Genomic DNA, 22,353 nt, shown 5'->3' on the forward strand with positions numbered 1-22,353 from the left:
CTTGCGTGTGTAATAAAAAAAAGCTGCTGTGAAAGCAGCTTTACATTTCTTTTTTCTTTACAAGATTATACGTAAGTTACGTAATCTATCGTCAATAACGTGCCATTCCAAGCCTGGCTGTATTTTTAAATCAGCTGCTGTTTGTTATTAAAACTTGAAATATTTTAACTCCAGTAATTAATATTAAATAATGCCTCTAAATTTTAATTGTGTTTTCTATTGAGATATACCTACTTTGAATATTGACTAACTCTCAATTGGTGATGTTTAAATTATAAAATTGTGACTAATAGTTTCGTGAAAAATGAGTACTCAACAAAGTCCGGCTACTTTGCAAGCTAGCGTTGACCGCGAAAAAATTTATGGTTGGATTATTGAGTTATCAAATCCTGAAACAAGAGGAAATGCCCTGGAAATGCTTAGTAAAAAGCGTGAAGTTGTACCGGATTTAGCGCCAATGCTTTGGCATTCTTTTGGTATTGCAGCATCTTTACTTCAAGAAATAATTAATATATATCCGGCAATAAATCCCGCAACATTAACCGCACATCAAAGTAATCGTGTTTGTAATGCTTTAGCATTATTACAGTGCCTTGCCAGTCATCCTGATACAAGATCTGCATTTTTACAGGTAAATATTCTCTTGATACTTTTGGTAAAATATTCTGAAATGAGAGAATATAAATATCTAAAAAAAAAATACTATTTTTTTGCAGGCTCATATCCCTCTTTTTTTGTATCCTTTTTTGCATACAGTGATAAAAACACGTCCCTTTGAATATTTACGACTAACTAGTTTGGGAGTAATTGGTGCATTAGTAAAAACAGATGAACAAGAAGTAATTACATTTTTATTAACCACTGAAATTATACCATTATGTTTACGAATCATGGAAAGTGGATCAGAATTGTGTAAAACTGTCGCAACATTTATATTACAAAAAATATTATTAGATGATAGTGGACTTTCTTATATTTGTCAAACGTACGACAGATTCAGTCATGTCGCAATGATTTTGGGCAAAATGGTGTTATCATTGGCAAAAGATCCTTCTGCACGTTTGCTAAAACACGTTGTAAGATGCTACCTTCGTCTATCTGATAATCCAAGGTAAATTTTTATTTTTATACTAATAGTTTACACGTTTTAATCTTATGTAAAATATTCTTTACTATGAAGACAATTAAAAAAAAAAGTGGGATTTTTGAGCAAATTTTAATTTTCAAAATTTTTTTTCTACAGAGCTCTATTGGCTTTGCGGCAATGTTTACCTGATCAATTGAGAGACAATACATTTGCAACTTGTCTGCAAGAAGACATATCTACCGAGCACTGGTTAAATGAACTTTTAAAGAATTTAGAAACTGGTCCACAGACAGGTCCTTCTGCTCAACAAGCTTCTACGCAAGCTAATCAACAAGATCCAAGAACTATCGGAATGTCACCTTTAACGTCTTGATGAGTATTGTTAGAAATGTATTACCATTTAAGTAAATGATTAATCATATAATAAAGACTTGTATTATAAATCAATATATTCAATTAAAGTATATCTTTAATATAAAGATAATATTAGTGAATGAAACAAAAAATATACAATTAAATGTAATAATATATCCTTATGAAGGAGAATTATCAAGAATTCATCAAAAAAAAAAAATCATATTTTGGGATTAATTAAATAAATATTGAATGTAATAAACTCCACTATATTTCATGTATATATGTTATAAATTTTTTACAATATTACATATATTAAAAAATAAACAATTCATTTTGGATTATTGGGTAATTTGAAACCAACTAAATTAGCAACCTCTTCAACACTGCGTTCACCTTTACCACCAAATTGCCTTTGAATATCTTCATATTTTTGACGTGACGTGAGATAAAGCAAATAATTGTCAGCTAAAGTTTTTAATTCTTCGCGAGCTTTGCAATAAATTTCACATGTTTCTTTATGAACACGTGACTCTTTCATAATATATTGTACCATTCGTTTATCGCCAAGGGTCTTCCACTGGGAGGTATCCTTTATTGTTTGCAATAGTGAACGTATTAGTTTTAATTCGCTGTTCATTTTTATTGTTTTCTGAAAAGAGAAAAAAGTCATGTTTAATTTGGTAATGAAAGTAAAGAAAAAATTATTACTAATTTTCGTTTTGAAATAAAGTTGGTAAGATTTTTCTAATTTTTTTTTTGTAACCACTTTTTATGGTAAAATAAAAGTTTTGGATTTTTTTTAATATTAAAAAAAATTTTAAATTAACGTTTGAAAATAATTAGCATACCTTGATATTAATTAGCGCCTCTGTAAAAAATAGTCAAGTTTATCAATAATGAAAAATTCACTTTCTGATAAATTCAGTGCTTTCATTTGGATAAATTGGCTCTTCATTTGGCTGCCAAAAATTTATTGAAGTTTCACATAATTTTGGAAATACATGAGAAGACGTTGAATTAAATATTTCCATAAATTCTACATTACTTTCTAATTCAATTTCAACTACATAAGGATTAATTCGAGAAATATAATTTGTTTCATTTGTCAAGAATGAAAGAGGATTTTGTTCAAATACTTCGGACCAACTGTTACAAAGAATAATACAATTCTTTAATTGTTGAGTCCAATTGGAAAATAAAAAGTTGTTTAACAATTGACTGGGACAATGTGGCATAAAAATGAGTGTTGGTAAACTATTAGTTATAACTCGTTTACCTTCTTCATTTTCTTTAATAACATTTAATTCCAACGTGTTTAGAACTTCAAGTTCAGTTTTAGTGAAAACGGGATCAGACACTGATATTTTGCAATTATAGTGATTTTTAATTAGAATAAGAGTTGCCAATTGATATTTTGATGATCTATATTGACTAAAACTACCTAATCCATAGCAAATTACTTCTCCAATTGTGTTTGAATTTAAAATGCTTAATGATTTTGATAAAATGTTAAAAATGCTCTCCTTAAATGGAGATTTCTGCAAAACAACAACAGCAGCGAGAAGAATACTGAAAAAAGAACTAATGGTTAGTTAAATTATTTTTGACTTAAAATAATAGTCATAAAATTGTTAATGCTAATTTTTGAATGATAAATTAATGAAGAATTTTAGTAATTAAGGGACTAAATCCCTAGAACTCACGTTAAAAAAGTACGCAAGGTATGCTAAAAAATAAGATGAACCGAAGAGAAATGTAACAAGCAGTAAAAAATTATTCGGTCGAATAAAAACATTTTTTAAATCCTTATACAAATACGAATACGAATATCATTCAAGAGAATGTTCTTTTAATTTAAATTAAAAGAATACATCTTGTATAAAATTAAAAACAATTTTCTCAACTCTAATTCATATAATATTGTAAATGTTACATACCGAATGAGGTTGTCAGGACTTATATTTGCTTTTAAATTTAAATATTGTGAATTTTCTTGACTTGTATTAAATTTTAACTTTTTCTTATTCTTGCGCCCAATGACTTTTTTAAATTCATCAACACTTTGCATTTTTACTTTTCATTTTCTTATTGTTCATGGAGATCATTTCCCATGTCTTTTTTGTTTCTTGGTTATGATTATAAGACAGGGTGCGGCAGTTGACGAGAATTATTATGGAAACCAACCATATTCAAGACGTTGCTTAGCTATTGTGGAAGCAGCCTAAGAAGAAGTTTTTGGCGCACTTTTCAAATTTAAAAGTTTTCAATGTAAAAAAAAATGTAATTAAAGAAAAATTATAAAAACATAATAGAAAATTCAATAAAACAAAAATTCTGTTAAATAACAAATTGATTAAATATAAAAATAAGAATTCACTTAAATAAATAATTAAGTTTTTTTATATGGTCAAATTTAAATTTAATTAATTTAAATATCGGTTAAAAGTAAATTTAATTATATACCTAATTAATAGGTACGAATATATATTAGAAAGTGAATGAAAATAAATTTCCATGATTTAAACAAAAATTTCATAAATCAAAATGAAATTCCATGAGTTGTAGAAACCCTGCTAAAATATGTATTTTTTCCGATTTTTTGTTTAAAAAAAAGAGCGAAAAAAACGATTTTTTCTAATAAAGAAAAAGAATTTTAAAAAAACTATTAAAATTGTTTACACACAAAAATTGACTATAGTAAAACAATTAAAGTGCACTTTGCAAAAATGAACGTATATTACTTAATAATAAAATTACATAAATTCACTGATAAAAAAAATATTCCGATTCACATAAAGATTGAGATTCCTGAATACAGATGGTGGAGTGATAATATTGTTTCATAAAGTATAATTTCATAATTAAAATGTAAAAAAAAAATCATTTATGTTCGTTAGCTCTATTTTTTTATATTACTAAAAGTTTATACAATTCATGGTATATAAGTTTTTGTTGCAATGAGGAATAACGATTTTGTTATTCATTGACTAGTGACTATTAATGATACTGACCATATCGCACCCTCGTTACAAAAGTATAATGTTACCAATTAACATCACACGAAATTTTACAATCGAAAAAAAAAATTCGAAATAAAAAAAGAAATAATTTTCTAAAATTACATTATGTATTTAAAAACAATTAAAAATTATTTTTTATTGTTTTAAAACGTCATACTTTTGCATGGAAAATACGAAGCAAAAAATTATTTTTGCACAACACTATGTAAAACAAAAAAATTTACACTTAAAAATTCGACAAACATACACAAGATTAATTGGCTAATTTATCTAAAAAAAAAGTAAATAATTTTTTTCAATCCAGTCAGTGGAATATTAAAAATAAACAATAAGTCGTATTTTAATTAAAATAAAGATCAAATTTTTTGTAGGAAGGTAAAATTTTATGTATGAGAAAAATTAATTTTTTTTTTTTTGATTCCAAATGCAAGAAGCCTAATACCATAAAGTTTAATTATATATTTCATTTAAACTTTAACATTCATTTTTTTAAGCGGTAATTAGGCTTCTACATTAAATCGACTGGATAATCGTTTTTTAATGTATGTTCGTTATTTTGAGACAGAACAATAGTACATACATATACATAATGTTGAGTTAATGAATAAATTTGAACTAACATTCCTGCTCGAAAATCAGTCCGCGTAATTTTTTCTTTCAAGCGAGAAAATGAATTTTTTCATACAATTATATACAAATAGAATATATTTATATATGAATATATATTATATATTTGTAATATATGATCTTTGTAATTTGCTAAATTTATATTTCACCTGTCACTAAATTATGAGCAATAAACTCTTCGAAAATGCACAATGATGCTAGTGAAATTTGTAATTTAAAAAAGACATAAATCTGTTATTACAGATGATTAGGAATTTTTCTAAAAATTATTATTTTTCATGATTCACTAAAAAATTAGAGTCGATAATGACTTTACTAAAATTGTGAAATGACAATTGTTTTTAGCAACAGTTTTACAATTTGTAAACTTAAAACTAATTTACATCTTCGCTTTGAGCTATGATGAACTAAATTCGTCAACTGCTAGCGAGAATGTTAGTTTTTTTTTTCTTTTTCCTTCATTCTATAATCGATAATTATATAAACTTGTAAATTAAGTCTTTATTTCATACGTGTAGTGTGATGTACAACACTCCTGTTCGATAATATTTACCTACTTCAATAAAGTGTAAATATTTAAAAGTATAATAAATATTTCCTTCGCTGTTCACTGCTTCGGAACAAATACGAACCAAAAAAACGAAATGTACAAATCTTAAGCAGTCAGGGATAAAAAAAACGAAGAGCAGGAATGAGATGATCAGTTCAAATTATTGAAGGATGAATTGGTGGACAAGCAATTCCCAACCCCTAGCAACAACCACCTCCTTGTGCACTACCTTGTCCACCGGAACCCGCTATTCCACCGGGACTGGTTGGAGAATGTTGAGGTCCAATTTTAATGCCATTTGCCTAAATAATTCAAAATTTTAAAGATATTTGTTATTTTTTTAAATTTAATAAAATAAAATTTAAATATTATTTAAAGTAGAATTGTTGTGATAGTTATTAAATCAAATATATTTATTAGTATTTTTAAAAAATACTTTGAAAACAAAAATATAAAGAGGGAAGAAATATTTAATGTTCAAAAAATAAAAATGGAATTGTGTTTACAGAACGTGATTTCCATTAATAATAGGGGAGACTTGTGAGTTCGTGAATGGGGCGAGGGGTAAATAATAATTTTCACTATTTTTATGTAAATTTTCATAGAACGAATTATGGAGAAAATTCAGTCAGATAAATTTTGTAGTGTTTAAATATTAAAAATGAAGAACTGAAAATAAATCCTTGAAATTTTAATTGCAAAAAATAAATGTCAGACAATTTAAATTATTAAAAAGAAAATTCACTTGCCTCATTGTTAATATCGAAGACACCTTCTTGTATTTTTTCATAAATTTCTTTGGCCGTATTAATAAATGCTTCTTCTACATTTGCTGCAGTTTTTGCGCTTGTTTCCATAAAAACAAGACCATGTTCACGTGCAAAAGCCTCGCCTTCTTCCCTTCGAACTTCTCTTCGTGAATCTAAATCACTCTTGTTGCCAATTAACATAATAACCATATTTGAATTGGAGTGCTGTCTTGCATCTTCAAGCCACGTTGTGAGATGATTAAATGTCTCTCGACGTGTAATATCATAAACCAAAAGTGCACCAGCTGCTCCACGATAATACGATCGCGTAATAGAACGGAAAGCTTCTTGACCAGCCTACGGGTGTTAATTATTTTTATACACAGATTAAAAAATATATCATTAAAATTCTATTATTATCATATTAAATATTAATCTTATTAAAATTTACAAGGAAAAAAAAGGGAATTTATAATATAGTTTGATCCATTGTTGATAAGAGATAATTAAAATTGATCGAAAAAATAATTTAACTATAAATTTCTAAATAAATAAATAAAATTAATAAATTTTCTAATCAGGATCTTTCAATATAAGTTTAAGATTTTTAAGGCCTGAGCCTTCATAAAATCCCTCCCGTTTATTTATGCCTACGCCCCTGTATTTAATAAATAAATAAATAAATATTTTTAATTAATAAAATAACATAAAATTAGCTTTAGAAGAAAAGTACATTAACTAAATAAAATTCAATGACAAAAAATTAATTATATATAAGAAATAATTACAGTATCCCAAATTTGCAACTTAATCTGCTTTCCATCAATGGTAATCATACGAGCACCAAATTCAACGCCTATTGTTAAATCATGAACAGGTTGAAATCGTTTGTCTGTGAATTGTAGAAGAAGACAAGATTTTCCAACTCCTAAAAAAAAATTTAAAAAAACATTTATAATTAAGTACATCAAATGATTTTATTCCTCAAAAGTTTATATTTTTGAAAATATGTTTAAAATTTTTAAATATATTTTTTCTAAAAATTTATATTCCCGTATTTTTTTTTGTAGAAAATGTACACATACAAAATTCATGTCACGATTTGTTCCCTTCTCTAACTGTTAGGAAAACAAATTGATTTTCTCTCAAAAAAAAAACATCTGCCATTTATAATTTATAATATTGGCTTATTTTTTTTCGAAATAAACAAATTAAATGTGATAAAAATTTACGAGAATCAATGAAAATTTTAATAACTAGAGTGAAATAATAACAATCGTGAGACAAATGCGTAAAATATAATGCTGCATAAGGTAAAAATTCATGAAACGGAACGAAAACAATGAGAGCTGTCAGAAAAGACGTAATAAGAATTATTTAAATACAGACGAATAATGTTGATTATTTTATGTAAATTAAAAACTAACCTGTATCGCCGATAATAATATACTTGAAAAGGTATGCATAAGACATTTTTGATATTTTAAACAACTTTTAAAAGTCACAAAATGTTTTAACAAGAAAAGAGAGACAGTTTTAGATTTTCGACTATCTTATCGTTTCTGCTTGGTCATGACGTCATTCTATCACTTCGGGGTCTTCGGCTAGTTTCGACTATTCTCGGGACAGTTTTTCTCAACCAATCAAATCTTTCAACGATGACAGAAAAATGCGCGGTTAATTTTAAATTCCTTAGTTTATTATAATGAAAATTATGTAATTATTATACATGAAAATGACAATGAATTAATTAAATAAGCTTTTCAACAGTTATTTTAGAATAATTTTTCAAGTAAGACCGTCAAACTATAGCACTTCCTACAGAATAGACTATTGCGATTTAGCTATTGTGGAAGCAGCATTACGCATAATCCAACGATCCAACCCTGGTTGACGCCTTCATGTGAATTCAACCTAATTTTCAACATAAATAAAACGATAAATATATTTGAAAGGAATATTACAAATAAAAATTAGGAAATGAACTGGAAATATAAATGTTTTTCCAATTTAAAAATTTATTAAAAACTAATGGAAAATAATCCAAGTGTTTGTTAAAAATTTTATCGTGTTGCAATTACAATTTGTTTTCTTTTGATTTATAGGTTATGTTTTTTCCGGAATAAAAATATTTTCAAGATAATATTTAATTAATAATGTCAGTATTAGGACAACAACTAATTTCGAGATTTTGTTTAAAAAATATTAAAAATTTAGTGCCATGTGTTGTCACATGTAAATTTAGTGAAAATGTTGCTGAAAAAAAACATGTTTCTAATTCATCAAATGCTATTCCTGATCCCATACCGGGAATGATACAAACTGCTATTCTTAAAAAATATTCCTCACCTTTAGTTATTGAAAATATTGAACCAGTGAATAATATCAAATCAAATGAGGTAAATTTATTTTTAATTATCATTTAATAATCTGATATACGTATATTGATGATCAAATAATACATGCATATTCAAATATCGTTCTGACAAGAGTGAAGTATATTTAATGTTACTAAATTGTATATAAATATTGTAAATAGGTCAATTCATTACATTTTACCTAAAGTAATTGCGGTCTATTTTAATATTTATTTTTTAACATCGTCAAAGTAAATAAACGGTTATGTGTAATACAACCAATTTATGAAATTCTGAAGTATTTTAGAAAGACAACTATTAAATAAAATATTGTTACTTAAAGCACTTAAAAAATAATAATTTAAATTTAAAATTTTGTTTATTATTAATTTGAAAATTTTTATTTGCTCGTTTGTCGATAAGTTAATATTTTTTAAATGATAATAATTTGAAGCAACGTAAAAATATCGTTTTAAACTTTAAGATAATTTAGTTTGGAATTGTTTAGTGCTGACATTGTTAAAAATATAATTCACAGTCATTTTTAAAGGTTGCATTCTGCAACAAGCTTAAATGTGCACTTAAATTTTGTTGTTGCTTATATTTTATAGATTTGAAAGTATTGAATAGTTTAAAACAATAATTTGAAGAAATATGATTTCTCAAGAATTTTTACTGAGAACATAAACGTTTAATTTACTTGAAGTTTAATGAGTAATATAGCACGTATTGTGACAACCTTGCAGAAAGCTTCCATTGCAATTTCCACTTTTTTGAATATTCACAAATAAAGATTCGATAAAATTTCTATTTATGAAATCCAAGTTTAAAAACTAGGCGCGGCCGATTTAGCTCAGGGTGTGTGGCAAAATTTTAATTTTAATTTGCAAAATTATAAATTGGGAAATTTCTGCGTAGGTACTTATTGACGTAAGTTATTGTGCTTGTAATGGACCAGATGTTCTTCTCAGTGAAAATTCTTACAATTCCAAATTGAATCCGCCTTTTGTTCTCGGATATGAGCTAGTTGGAAAGCTTCTTCAAGTCGGAGCAGAGGCTCAGGCAGCTGGTTACAAAGTCAACGACAAAGTTGTTGCTTTGAGTAAAGAACGCTTTGGAGGATTTTCTGAACAATGCGTTGTTGAAGTCGGCGTATGTTTCCTTTTTTTAAATTTTATATTTACAAAATAATGCCAAGTTAACGTAAATATTTTTCTTGTGGCGTTTTTGTAGTTTCTATAGGATTCTTAAATAATTTAGTTTTTATAATTATTTTTTATTTTATTATAAATTATAGGATATTTGGAGAGTACCGTCATCAATTAAATCAATAGATGCCGTTAGTTTGATGGAAAATTACATGACTGCTTTAATTGCATTTGAACAATGCGGAGCACTTGAAGAAAATGATACAGCATTAATTAATGTTGGATTGAGAGGAGCAGGTCTTGCGGCCGTCGATGTTGCCACAAACGTTTATAGAACAAAGGTTTACTTTCATTTATTATTTTTCTTTCTTTTAATACGTCTCTATTTTATTTTATATTAACTACTTTTTTTCCAAACATAAATTACTGAGAGATAATTTTTTTTAGGCAATTGCAGTTTGTGCTTCTGAAGAAACAGCAAATTTGGTTAGAGAAGAGAAAGGAGCATTCGCTGCATTTAAATATAGCGAGAAAAAATTAATAAGTCAGATTAAAGAAATTGCTAAAGAATTAAATATTCATGATATTTTCGAAGACAATGAAGGGGAACGTTTCAAAAATATGTTACATTGGTTTGTGTGAAATATTATTTAATTTTTGGTATATTAATAATATATTTTATATTAAAATTGCAATTACAGTTTTACCAATATTTATAAGACTAAAACATTGTCGAAGGATATGCTGAGGGATGATAATTTTGCCACCGTAGTACAGTACTTATCACGTGAAGGTAAAAAATAGAATATTTTTTTTGTAAGAATTGTTAAAATAAAGATTCGATTTTAAAAGGAAAACTGGTCGTTGCTGGAGTTGCCGAAACGAAAGGAGAATCGCAAAATGATAATAAAGAGAGTGGTTTCAGCGTCACGGGAATCAACCTTCGAGAATATCGGAAGAACAACCATGAATTATACCGGTAAGAGGCAGGGTTTGTAATTTCAATGTCTCATCGATAAATATAATACATTTTATTTCGTAGCCAAGCTGGTGAGGAAGTCTTATCTCATTTTGAAGAAGGACTTATCAAACCATCTTACTCATTAATAGTAGGTCTTTACAAAATTAATGAGGCAATGAAGTCGGTTACTGATACGAAATCGTCTGGAAAGGTAAGTATAAATATAAATTTAATATACAGGTAGATATTGTAAAATGTTTACTGAATTTTTTATTCTTTTATATTTCTTCGAATTTATTTTTTATTTCAAATATGTAGATATCTAATTTCCAATTAATTTTGCAGGTTTTAATTGATTTAAAAGATAAAAATGCACCACTTGTAAGAAAAAAAAATGATGTCCAGTAAACGAATTAACATAAGCAATACGAAGCGCACTATAAAGGAATTTTGGAATCAAAAAAATTAATTTAATCTTAAGGTAATTTTGTATGAAAAGGATAAAATAATAAATTTTCTAAAGACAAATACAAATTTGGTATTATTACCATACAGCAATGTTTTCAAAAAATAAACAAAAGATTTTACAATAATAAAATTTGTGGATGACAAAACAGATAACCACCTCTCATCTCGAATTTTATTAATTTGATGATTTTTACCATCAGCTAATAATAAGAGGTATTTCACGATTCGTAAGTCCTTTTTTTTCTACGAACGTAGCAACACAACTTGAAATGTTTAATTAGAATAGTTAATGTTATTTTAAAAATTTAAATTAATCTAATTTCAAAAATTGAAGCAAAAAAGTTCAGATTGAAAGATATAAATTTTATTTCTGATGATTATTGCAAATTTTCGGGCTTTCTTATGTAAAATAAAGATAATGCTTTTTCCATATACCTAAATAAATTAAAAAGATGTCGCGCGTACAAAATTGTTCTCAGGTAGTCGTTTGCATTAACTTCGCCTTGGTCATTATCGGTTGCTCAATGGCCTTTTATCGAAACTAGAGCGTCTATTGCAAACTACCGGCAAACATTGCCGATTGGTTCAAGTAAAAGTCTTGGCCAACTGCCTACCCAACAAACAGTTTCACGTAACCGGTGATTATATCGTTCGCAGAACAAATGATAACAAAGCATTAGCAAAAAGAACGTAGGCTGTTAGCAGTCGCCGAAAGCCACTGAATTGATTTTACGTCGTTTAGACAACTTGGATTTTCATAAATACTCTCCTATTGCAACTTTATCTTTTAACTGCTGTTACACTCATAAATCGTATTTTGTTACAGAAAATTCCAAATCATTCATGATGAATAATATATTTGTATGTATATTGAAATGTTACATTTCTAGACATACAAATTGAAATTACATAAAATTTGAAAATGATGCGAATAGATTTTGAAATAAAAAAAAATCACATATGTAAACAATGAGTCCGTAATTCTATAATTGAGAATATTATCCAGAATGATTATCTATCAGTCGTCCTTCGCGCTATATTACTCCTTTTACCCTATCTAAAGGTATAGGAACTAATTAGAACGTTCTTATATGTGTTGCAAAGGTGCTGGGGTTCAAGGTAGCCCTCCCGGTTGTAGGCGTGGTTTACTGAATTGTATCATGATTTCAAAATTTAATGCATTTTCATGATTTATCTCGAAAAAAATTTTCTTTGGTAAATTTTTATTGTTTTTTTGCTTCCTCGTGAAGAAAGCTTTGTAGTCATTCAAAAGCATCAGATTCAGGTCGGGAATTTTTGAGCTCATTGAAAAGTTTTCAAACTATGATAACTTGGAATAAATTTTTTTATATTAATTTCATTGTTGAAACCTAAGCTTTAAAGAAATTAAATTCGACACACATAATTATGTTGTGAAATAGCTTCTAGAAATCATAAAAATCGTTTTATTTTCAAATAAAAACAATATAATAAGGATGATACGCCTTGCGCAAAATATCCATCAACTTTGAAGAGTAATACGTGCAAAAAAGTAACAATTTCTTAATGGTCATGAGTGTTAAATGCTGTAAAATAATTCTTCAGTATTAATTCCTGCCTCGCGGCATTAATTGCGTCTATCAAATTGTACTTTGCAGATCCTAGAAAGTGAATAAAAATTTAAATCATTCCAATGTCAAAACACTCAATAATACTGCCTTCATATTTGAGAACAATATTAAAAATTTCGAAATATTTTTTAAACTAAAGCAGAAGACTCTTTGTATTCATATTTAAAATCAAATTAATGAACAACAAAAATCCTTCAGAGCAGGACATCGTTAAATAATCTTGAAAATAAATCATTTTAAACTTTCTTCAACTTCCAAGGATTAACAATTTTTTTTTCATTTGCTCTCGACCTTTTACAAACAGGTAGTTTTTGAAATTTATTATGTCTGATCGGGTGACAAATGAAGTTTAGGCCAAGTGAGAATTAGGGCAAATAAATATATTATGCTAAGAATTAGGTTCGATTAAGATTAGATGAAATGGATTAATGGATTAAAATAAGCAAAATTGGATAAAAATAAGAAGCGTTGCAGCTTATTTTAATTCCTTTTAATTTTCTGTGATGGAAAGGATGAATGACGATGAGTTCAAATTGAAATTAGATTAAATGAAGATTTTTTTGTTTTATTTTTATATTTTGTCAAAAATATTTTTTGAGATCCGGCTTTCTGAATTGAGCTATAAACTTAAAAAGTAGAAACTAGAGAATGTGGTCATTTGATGTCAGTTCAAGGACCCGGACCTAATACAGAAAAGGATCTCTTTTTATTTATGAGTCTATAAAAGCGGAACTAAAAAATCATCTATTTTAAGAAATAGAGTAATTTCATTAATACGTCAATCATTTAAATATAGATACTTTGATCCTTAGAAAAAAATAATTTATTTCAGTTGCATTTTTCTATAACAAGCAAAATCTCCGTTTAATAGCTATATCAAAAAGAAAAAATTTTAATTTTTGGGTTATTAGATAAAAAATCTTACCCATCTTTTAAAGAGATTTCATGAAAATTATAAAAGTCATATTTAAAGTTAATTAAAATGAAATTGCGCCAATTTTGTCACGTGGTCGCACGAAAATCAGGCGTGCGTCTTCTTCTATCTTTCTCACTCTTATTGAATTTGAAATGGTGGGGATAATTTTTTTGAAAATGTATATTTTCGATTATTATATTTTAATATTATGTTTATATACATTCTAATTAAAAAATTAAATATTTTTTTGTTTAATTTATATATTTAATGTTAAATATTATAATATTTAATGTAATGATAAATAAGAGAGAGAGAAAACAATAGACGCTTTTCTACCCTCTCAGTCTTGCATTTTCACATCCCCGCCATATCTTAAACGTAATTGGTGCAAAATTCAAAATTATCCTCGCGCGTCTAAATTTTGTACGACCACGTGGTTTCAAATTCATTTTTGTGCTTCATCAATTTAAAGGGGTGGCATCATTTCTCTAGCGTCGGTCATACACAACGGTTCAATTACGCAAGTTATCTTTGGGCGTTTGAATATTTGATGACCACGTGTTTGTGAAAATTAATATTTAACATTTTTAATTATTTAAAATCAGTGTTTTAGCTTTCGGGAGTGTTTCGTATTTTATTTAAAACCGCGATCGAGTAATATTTAGGGAATTTTGAATATTTTTGACGTGTGACCACATGTCTTTTTTCCTCGAATGGCTCATGGTGTTACATACTTCAATGATAAGGGCGAAAGTAAAAAAGGGTATCTTATCTTTGTAGTATACATATAATTTTTCAAACTTATTAAAACTCGGTCTATTTTTTACAGTTATTTTTCCCATTTTCTAAATGGAAAACTTAACTTGAAAGTAGGGATCTCCGAGGGCTATTTAGTTTGAAAAATTCGCCTTGAAGCTATTATTAAAATTATTAATTTTTTCGAGTCAGTGTTAGCTTCCGGGAGTGTTCGCAAATTCTTTAAACCCGCGATCGAGTTATTTAGGAAGTAATTTTTTTTTTTTTTTTTCTTTTTTTTTCTGTCAGTATTTATAATCAGAGAACAAATGTACGAATTTCTATTTAAAGTCGTGATTATTTGAATAAAAAAAAATTTACTAGGAAAAGCGAAATGTTTCATTGGAATAACGAAAGTTTTAATTATTTCAATTAAATCTTTTGCTATTCTAATAAAATCGTTTGCTGTTTCAGATGAAACTTTTTTTCTGTGCAATAATAAATTTTAGAAAATTTTGATTATTTATTTTTTGAGTTTCTTAAAAAATTTCGGGTTTTACGCGAAGGTAGTTACAGCTAAACGACTGGTCACAGAAATGCCTAATTTATGTGGGTAAAAAATGTAAGGCTATAAAAAACATTTTTTTCATAAAAATTCGGTTTTACGCGAAGGCAGTGATACAGCTAAACGACTGGTCACAAAAAAGCCTTAGTACGTGGTTAAAAAATGTGATGAATATTAAAATTAATAATAAATAATGTAATGTTACAGGTCTAATTTATCGAAATCGAAAATTTACTAATGTATTAATTTTGTAATAAATTAATTATTTTTCGCCTTTTTAAGTAACTCTAAAAATTATATATTTTTTTTACTCGAAACATGTCATTTAGTTGAACAAATAACTAATTACAGTAATTCTACTTTTTTAATATATATTAAAAAAAATATCTGTATAATCGAACATTTGTCTCAGGTTATAAATAATGCAATTTTTTCAGGTTTACTAATAACATATTTCTTTTTTCAGGTTACTAATAATGAATTTTTTTCTTTTCAGGTTTTTTGGTAGAAAAAATTCATTGCGCTACCTGGCAATGCTAGCTAGAGCCATGATTTTTTTCTACCATGTTTGTACTAATAAATGTTTTTTCTGTTTCAGGTTTTACTAATGAATTTTTTTTCTTTTCAGGTTTTCTGGTAGAAAAAATTCATTGCGCTACCTAGCAGTGCTACCTAGCGCCATGAATTTTTTCTACCATGGTTGCACTAATAAATGTTTTTTCTGTTTCAGGTTTTACTAATAAATATTTTTTCTGTTTCAGGTTTTACTAATAAATGTTTTTTCTTTTTCAGGTTTTACTAATAAATGTTTTTTCTTTTCAGGTTTTACTAATACATGCTTTTTCTGTTTCAGGTTTCTAATACATATTTTTTCTGTTTCAGGTTTTACTAAAATATGTTTTTCCTTTTCAGGTTTTACTAATACATGTTTTTTCTGTTTCAGGTTTTACTAATATATGTTTTTCCTTTTCAGGTTTTACTAATATATGTTTTTCTTTTTCAGGTTTTACTAATACATGTTTTTTCTGTTTCAGGTTTTACTAATAATGAATTTTTTCCTTACATGTTTTATTAATGCATATTTTTTCCTTACATGTTTTTATAATACATATTTTTTCCTTACATGTTTTTATAATTAATGCTTTGTTCTTACATGTTTTACTAATGAATGTTTTTTTCTTACTTATTACTAATGATGAATTTATTTCAGATTTTACTAATAAATGTTTTTTCTATTTCAGGTTACTATAATAATAATTTTTTCTATTTCAGGTTTTAATAATAAATATGTTTTTCTTTCAGGTCTCCCGCAGTAAAAAAATATTTCTGTAATATTGAAAATATTACAGTAATATATTTTGTACTGAGGCGTGGTTAGGCCTAATGCACATTTTGACCTCAATTACAAATTGAAAAAATTAATAATTTCAATTTTTAATTGAACAAACTGTGCAATGGGGAAGCACGTTAAAGAGCGCATCTAATGTTCCACCTCCTGGGTGATGAGGAAGAGAACTTAATTATTTTTTTGAATTTTGAAAAACTAATATCAGATTCGTAATCAGCGACCCCAAAAACCTCCGAGTAATGTGCAAATTAAAGACATTTTTTTAACCTGTTATTGTTGAATCTTCAAAATTGAGATTTAGTAATACATAAATGTAAAGTTTGTTTCGAAAGAGATATTTTGATGCACAATAAAAAATCCAAATCAAGGAGTAAAAAATGTTGTTTGACTAAAAAAAAAAGTTTTAAAAAATAAGTGAAATCGATAAAATAAAAATGATAAAACATTCCACCGTATTTGACAATACGAATGATCGTATCGCGATTTCTGTATGCATTTTTGTGTCTCAATGTCGCTTTTTAAATGTGATTGCTGAAATTTCATTCGGAACAGGGCCACACCTTCACTTTATCACATATAATCAGTTGCTTTCATTATATTGAAATATTTCGGAACGGACCTTTTGCACTCGTTATACTTTCGTATTTTTATTCTTACGCACACGCATGTTACGTACTCTCCAAATCTGAATCAGTGAAAAAACACCTCTCAATGTCTCATTTATACATAATAATAAATATTTGACTAATAAAATTGAAGAAATAATCAAATTTAGTATTACAAAATTGGCATATAAAAAAATTTAAAAAAATTTTCTTAAAATATCATCTTTATTTATTTTTTAATTAAAATTCGAAGTGTAAAGATAAAAAAGATTAGTAAAGATACACTAAAATATCAGAAATACTCTTAACTCTTTAAGAATTACTTTGAACTTAAAAGCAGATCCTCTACCATAAATTTCAATTAACATTACTAATCTCTACAGTTCTATTCTGATTCATCATTACAGTTTTTACTCTGAAATATTACAAAATATAGTAATGATTTTGATTGATTTATTTTACAACCATCACTTAAGTGCAAAGAGCAGACGTCGATTATTAATTTTTTGCAAAAATTTTTGTTTCTATTAATGACTTCTCACTTTTTTGTGCAAAAAATGATGATGCAATTTTATATGATTGAAGAAGTTTCTCTACATTCTGTATTTATAAAGATTTCAATACAAGAAATCAAGTACTAAATGATTTCTATACAAAGTGCTACATATCAAATCTTTTGCATATCAAAACATTTTTTTTCAATAAATAATAGCGGTTGTTTGAGATCTATTATAATTTCGAAAATGTTACATTTTTTAAATATCTAAAAGAATTTGTTTGAAATGTTCTTTTTGTAAAAAATTTTTTAGTCATAGTATATGGACTTATATAGGCAGTTGCTTAGTTTACCTTCATATTAATCCGGGCCTGATTTGCTACTCGTTAAGTCAAATGATTCGAATTATTTACTTAGCGTTGCTTATTATTAAATATATACGTTACTAGTTAATATGTTTTGCATTTCTTATGCATAATATTTTATATGTTTTAGTAGGTGGAGTTAAGAAAGGAATTTCCTCTGTGCTGCAACATTATTGTAAACGCACTTTCTAGCTAACCACGCCTTGAAAATTAGGAACAAAGTATTTTTCTTGAAAATTGCCATCCCAATATGATGTTTAAAAAGAAGAATTACTTCTATTTTTGCAAAAGTTATACATAAAATTTAAATGAAACAAATTCCCCTTCTTGTAAAATCTCTTTTCCTATTATATTGTTATCTTATACTGTAGGTAATCTATAAACAGATGCGTCCTCATATGCGACGCATGTGAGTCGCACGCATGATGGCATTTTAGAAAATAATCACTTACCATATTATTAATGTAATTTAAAATTACGAAAATAACGTTTAAATTCTTTATGAATTTCTTAGGCACTAAAGTCAATTGAAAACTTTGTAGAAACAAGAAATTAAGAAATAAAAACAGGAGCTCACATCCCTTTTTAAAAATTTTTTATACCGATAAATAAAATGCGAAATAAAAATGTCTAAAATTCGGAATATTACACCTGAAACTTGTAAGACGTTTCGATATCCTTCTCAAGGACGAAAAACAAATCAGAAATAAAAAAAATTTACTTTCTCCTGTTCCAAGACATCCTTTCTTTATAAGAAGATCCAATTTATTATTATGTAAACTGCTTTCAGAGAAAGGATTTCTGCAATGATCAGGAAAAATTTAGAAATTTTTTTAATATTTCTTCAATTTAAAAAAACGGTCCTTTGGTTTATATACGACCAAACAATATAACCCCCTAATAGATATTTCGTGAAAAATATAGAATATTCCTTCTTTAACACAAGAAATATTTTTTCTTTTAATTAAAGAAGCTATTCTTGCTTAATGTCAAGTTATTAATAAATCCCACATCATTCTGACATTTTGCAATTTAGGATAACGAGATAAAAAAAAAGTATAGCAGGTTTTTTTTTTTATAGATTTAAATTAAAACTTATTGGAAGTTTTTAGTTTTTTTCGTTGATTCTTTCCCCATAAATACAAATTCAAAAAAAATTTAATAATTATAACAATAATAACTAAACTCAATAAAGAATTTCTTTCATAATGCTATTGAAAATTATATCACCAAATAATATTTCCTACATTCTTGATCTCAATTCTCAATTGAGAAATTGAAATTATAAAATCATAAGTGTATTAATGAAGTTGTTACTAATTTTTGATGTAATGTTCATTCCAATAAGGTCTTTATTGTTCTTTGATAGTATCATTATGATGCCATAATACTGCTGTAATTTTATAGTGGTGTTATAAAATTCAATGTGTGCTGTTCGATAATTATAGGTTTTCTCATTATAGAATTTTGTATATACTGACCCAAGTCTTTATTATAGATCAGTTTTCTCTTATGAAGGACGGTATATGTATACTCGGATCATATCACATTCTTTATATATATATATTATTTTTTCTTAATAGAAATGTTACATTTTTACTTCGGTTCTTTCTTCACTGGTAAAAAGGCATTAATTTACAGATTCAAGGACATCTATCAATTTGACTTAACTTATAATTATAAGGTGAATTTAATTTAAAAACAAATTTCAAATAAATATAAATAATTAAAAAAAAAATCAATCCGAAAGCCTTATAGCTTCGCTTTGGCGTCTGTCCGTCCGTCCGTCGTACACTCGTATGGTGCCATGGTAACAGTTACCATAGCAACCGTTACCATGGTAATATGTGAAATTTGCTAATTCGAAGAAATAAAAATTCGACTAAAAGTAATTTCGAGATAATGAATTTCAGTCAAATAAAATTTCTAACAAATTAATTTTAGAGCTTATTCATGCGTTTCAATTCCTGTATAGAAAACAACTGCTTTTATTGTTTCCATCTGTTATAAAATAAATAACTCAACAAGAACGTGTGCAATGATAATATCCTGTGGAATTTCTTCAGTTATTTTCTTGCAAGTTCAAAGAGTATATATACAAGTTTCAGGGGGAAAAAAAAATCTATGTGAAAAATTTTAGACCCACAATCCTTGAACGATCTTTAAATAAATAAAAAAAAAAAATTAATGGAATCTTTTATAACATGATTCTTGAAAAAAAGACAACACAGAGGGGACACCAGGCAAACCTACTCACGACTTTCTGAGACAGGAGGGATAAGAAACGCATGCACTTACAGCTACCAATCTTTGACTTTAGTCTTACAATCGCTTCCTCTCAAGCAGGTTGGCAAACTCGACTATTCAACCGTCACAATTTTAACGTGCGCGAGTGAAACGTCCTTCTCAATAATTTTTGCACGAAAATTACTTTTTACATTTCTTTTTATCAACAATCATGACCTTCAATAAAATTATCATCATTCTTAACTATCAAAAGAGAAAGATTTCTAAATATTGAGAAAAAAAAATTTTTAATTTATTTTTCTCTAATGTTTATATTTTTCAAATTTTGTAAATTTTTACATTTAGACAGTTTGTTTATTTATTAAATCAATTAATCACTTTTGCCGTGAAAGTTAATTTATTTCGTTTGCCATTTATAATTATCGTACGTTTTTTCTTTCTCTTCCTGGATAATACTATATCATCTGGAAACAAAAGTGAGTGCAGTGCAGTTTAATAAAAAAAAAAAAGAAAAATAATTGTGCTTCTTGTGTGTCTTTCATTGAAGAAAGAAAGTGTTTTTGGATACTAAAAATAACTTTTATTTTCACCAACAGATTTAAAACTTCACTAAAGAAATTTTCCTTAAAAAAAAATTGAAACATCATTTATAACTTCGGATTAAAATTAAATTTTCTCTCTGCATATTTTTTTTTTGAAAATTTGAGAGAACTTTATGAGAATTTAAAAAAAATTTATATTGTAACACCGCGCGCAGTGCCAGAAGGAATCTATCGTGTTTTCATCAAAACTTCCATAAAACAGTGAAAGTTATAATCAGTTTACTGATTTACTCATGAAATTTCAAGTTTCACTATTGAACTTTGAATATAATTCTCGATACTTTTCAAATAGATTATAAGAGAAGCTTGGGAAATAATTCAATTTGGAACAGAGAAGAGCACTTTCGAAACTCTTCGCATTTCAAAACTCGAATTTTTACATAAGTCTCAGGAATTTTAGGTGCAAAATAATTTCAATTATTCATATACTGAAATAAAATTCGAAACATTTTTCTATTAAAAATTCAAATGAATAGAATTTAACATTCGAATCATAAGGAAAAGGACAGTTTTGTCAAATAATCGCAATGCAGAATCGATGAACAACAAATCGAATTGATAATGAAAGAAAATCAGCTAAGGACATACTCGTGATACGAGTTTTTTTAAATAAAAAAAAAAAAAAAAAACTCGAAATGTTACTATTGTACAAGGAACATGTACGGGTTAGCGTTTAATAATTGGGACATATTGTCGACCTTGTGAGGAAGGGACGATATAGCTAAGAATTCAATTGAGGTGGAAAAATTGAGGAAAGGCGGAAGAACGTTCGCTGCTCTCGAAGACGCACGCAGGTTGGTGAAAGTGATACGTTTTCAAGAAAAAATAGAAATTAAGCTTAAAATATATACATATACTGAAAAAAAATTTAATCGGTTTCTTGACTATTATCAAATAAATATTTATCTATATTAAATAATTATGCTCTACATGAATTATTCAATAATTATTTGAGTCAATTAAATGGTATTTGTATCATATAAAGAAATTATTTGGTTCAAGTAATCAATTATTTGATATCATAGTAAAGTAACCGATTATTTACAGCAAATAATTTTTACAAAAAAAACAAATAATTTTAAAAATAACGTTTATTTTTATGTAACCGTTTAGAAATAATGAAAGGTTTGTTTTATTCATCAAGTTCAACATGTATTTCTAAGTAAAATTGATTCAAAATATCACCCAAAATTCGCTTTAGATTTTTACGTGAATATTTTCACCTGGGAAAACTGATGTCTAGAAGTCAGAACCTACTAAAGTTATTTAGGTTAATTTTTTAGACCAACTTCGAATACACTGAAGCAGCAGAAGTTTTTAGTAATAAACAATCACAGTTTTAATAAATAATACAAACAGCTAAAATATGCCGTATATGACAATGGCGAGTAAAACAAATTATAAAACGTCTATTATGTGAAACTTCTTCTGCTGTCAGTCCTTGCTCCTACCAGGGATGGGAACTTATAAAACCAAACACTTTTATAATTTTTAACCCTCTGCCTACGCTAACTTATCTTCACTCTAGCACCACTGAACA

The 22,353-nt window shown here is 27.0% G+C and overlaps 5 protein-coding genes across 6 annotated transcripts in view; 3 read left to right on the plus strand and 2 right to left on the minus strand.

Moving 5' to 3' along the window:
• The first annotated feature begins 103 nt into the window (after nucleotides 1-103).
• On the plus strand, nucleotides 104-1,534 carry LOC127288796 (CCR4-NOT transcription complex subunit 9). The gene is made up of 3 exons (XM_051316458.1): nucleotides 104-631; nucleotides 717-1,111; nucleotides 1,244-1,534. The coding sequence occupies exons 1-3, from the start codon at nucleotides 305-307 to the stop codon at nucleotides 1,458-1,460; spliced, it is 939 nt and encodes a 312-aa protein (XP_051172415.1). The 5' UTR covers nucleotides 104-304; the 3' UTR covers nucleotides 1,461-1,534.
• Nucleotides 1,535-1,694: 160 nt separating this feature from the next.
• LOC127288805 (SRR1-like protein) lies at nucleotides 1,695-3,597 on the minus strand. Of its 2 annotated transcripts, XM_051316473.1 has the most exons (4): nucleotides 3,382-3,593; nucleotides 2,721-3,013; nucleotides 2,293-2,312; nucleotides 1,695-2,093 (listed from the first exon to the last, which is right to left on the minus strand). In XM_051316473.1, the coding sequence occupies exons 1-4, from the start codon at nucleotides 3,510-3,512 to the stop codon at nucleotides 1,773-1,775; spliced, it is 765 nt and encodes a 254-aa protein (XP_051172430.1). In that variant the 5' UTR covers nucleotides 3,513-3,593; the 3' UTR covers nucleotides 1,695-1,772. The 2 variants fall into 2 exon arrangements, with proteins under 2 accessions (XP_051172430.1, XP_051172424.1); XM_051316467.1 differs by lacking the exon at nucleotides 1,695-2,093 and having other exon boundaries at nucleotides 2,293-3,013; nucleotides 3,382-3,597.
• A 559-nt stretch (nucleotides 3,598-4,156) lies between these two features.
• LOC127288834 (ras-related protein Rab-2) lies at nucleotides 4,157-7,985 on the minus strand. Its single transcript, XM_051316504.1, has 4 exons — nucleotides 7,818-7,985; nucleotides 7,179-7,318; nucleotides 6,391-6,747; nucleotides 4,157-5,943 (listed from the first exon to the last, which is right to left on the minus strand). Exons 1-4 carry the CDS (start codon nucleotides 7,861-7,863, stop codon nucleotides 5,842-5,844), a joined length of 645 nt encoding a protein of 214 aa, XP_051172461.1. The 5' UTR covers nucleotides 7,864-7,985; the 3' UTR covers nucleotides 4,157-5,841.
• A 325-nt stretch (nucleotides 7,986-8,310) lies between these two features.
• On the plus strand, nucleotides 8,311-11,390 carry LOC127288469 (quinone oxidoreductase-like protein 2). Its single transcript, XM_051315949.1, has 8 exons — nucleotides 8,311-8,789; nucleotides 9,666-9,899; nucleotides 10,045-10,236; nucleotides 10,343-10,527; nucleotides 10,597-10,688; nucleotides 10,748-10,874; nucleotides 10,938-11,067; nucleotides 11,202-11,390. The coding sequence occupies exons 1-8, from the start codon at nucleotides 8,547-8,549 to the stop codon at nucleotides 11,262-11,264; spliced, it is 1,266 nt and encodes a 421-aa protein (XP_051171906.1). The 5' UTR covers nucleotides 8,311-8,546; the 3' UTR covers nucleotides 11,265-11,390.
• Nucleotides 11,391-20,307: 8,917 nt separating this feature from the next.
• The window catches only part of LOC127288355 (uncharacterized), a 49,026-nt gene continuing 46,980 nt past the window's right edge, over nucleotides 20,308-22,353 (plus strand). The window contains exon 1 of the mRNA XM_051315762.1: nucleotides 20,308-21,607. The gene's annotated coding sequence lies outside the window, so the exon portion shown is untranslated. The remainder of the gene's footprint in view (nucleotides 21,608-22,353) is intronic.

The sequence above is a fragment of the Leptopilina boulardi genome, unplaced genomic scaffold (genome assembly GCF_019393585.1).
Source record: "Leptopilina boulardi isolate dan_hultmark-lab unplaced genomic scaffold, ZJU_Lbou_2.1 LbouV2_123, whole genome shotgun sequence".
NCBI classification, from domain to species: domain Eukaryota; kingdom Metazoa; phylum Arthropoda; class Insecta; order Hymenoptera; family Figitidae; genus Leptopilina; species Leptopilina boulardi.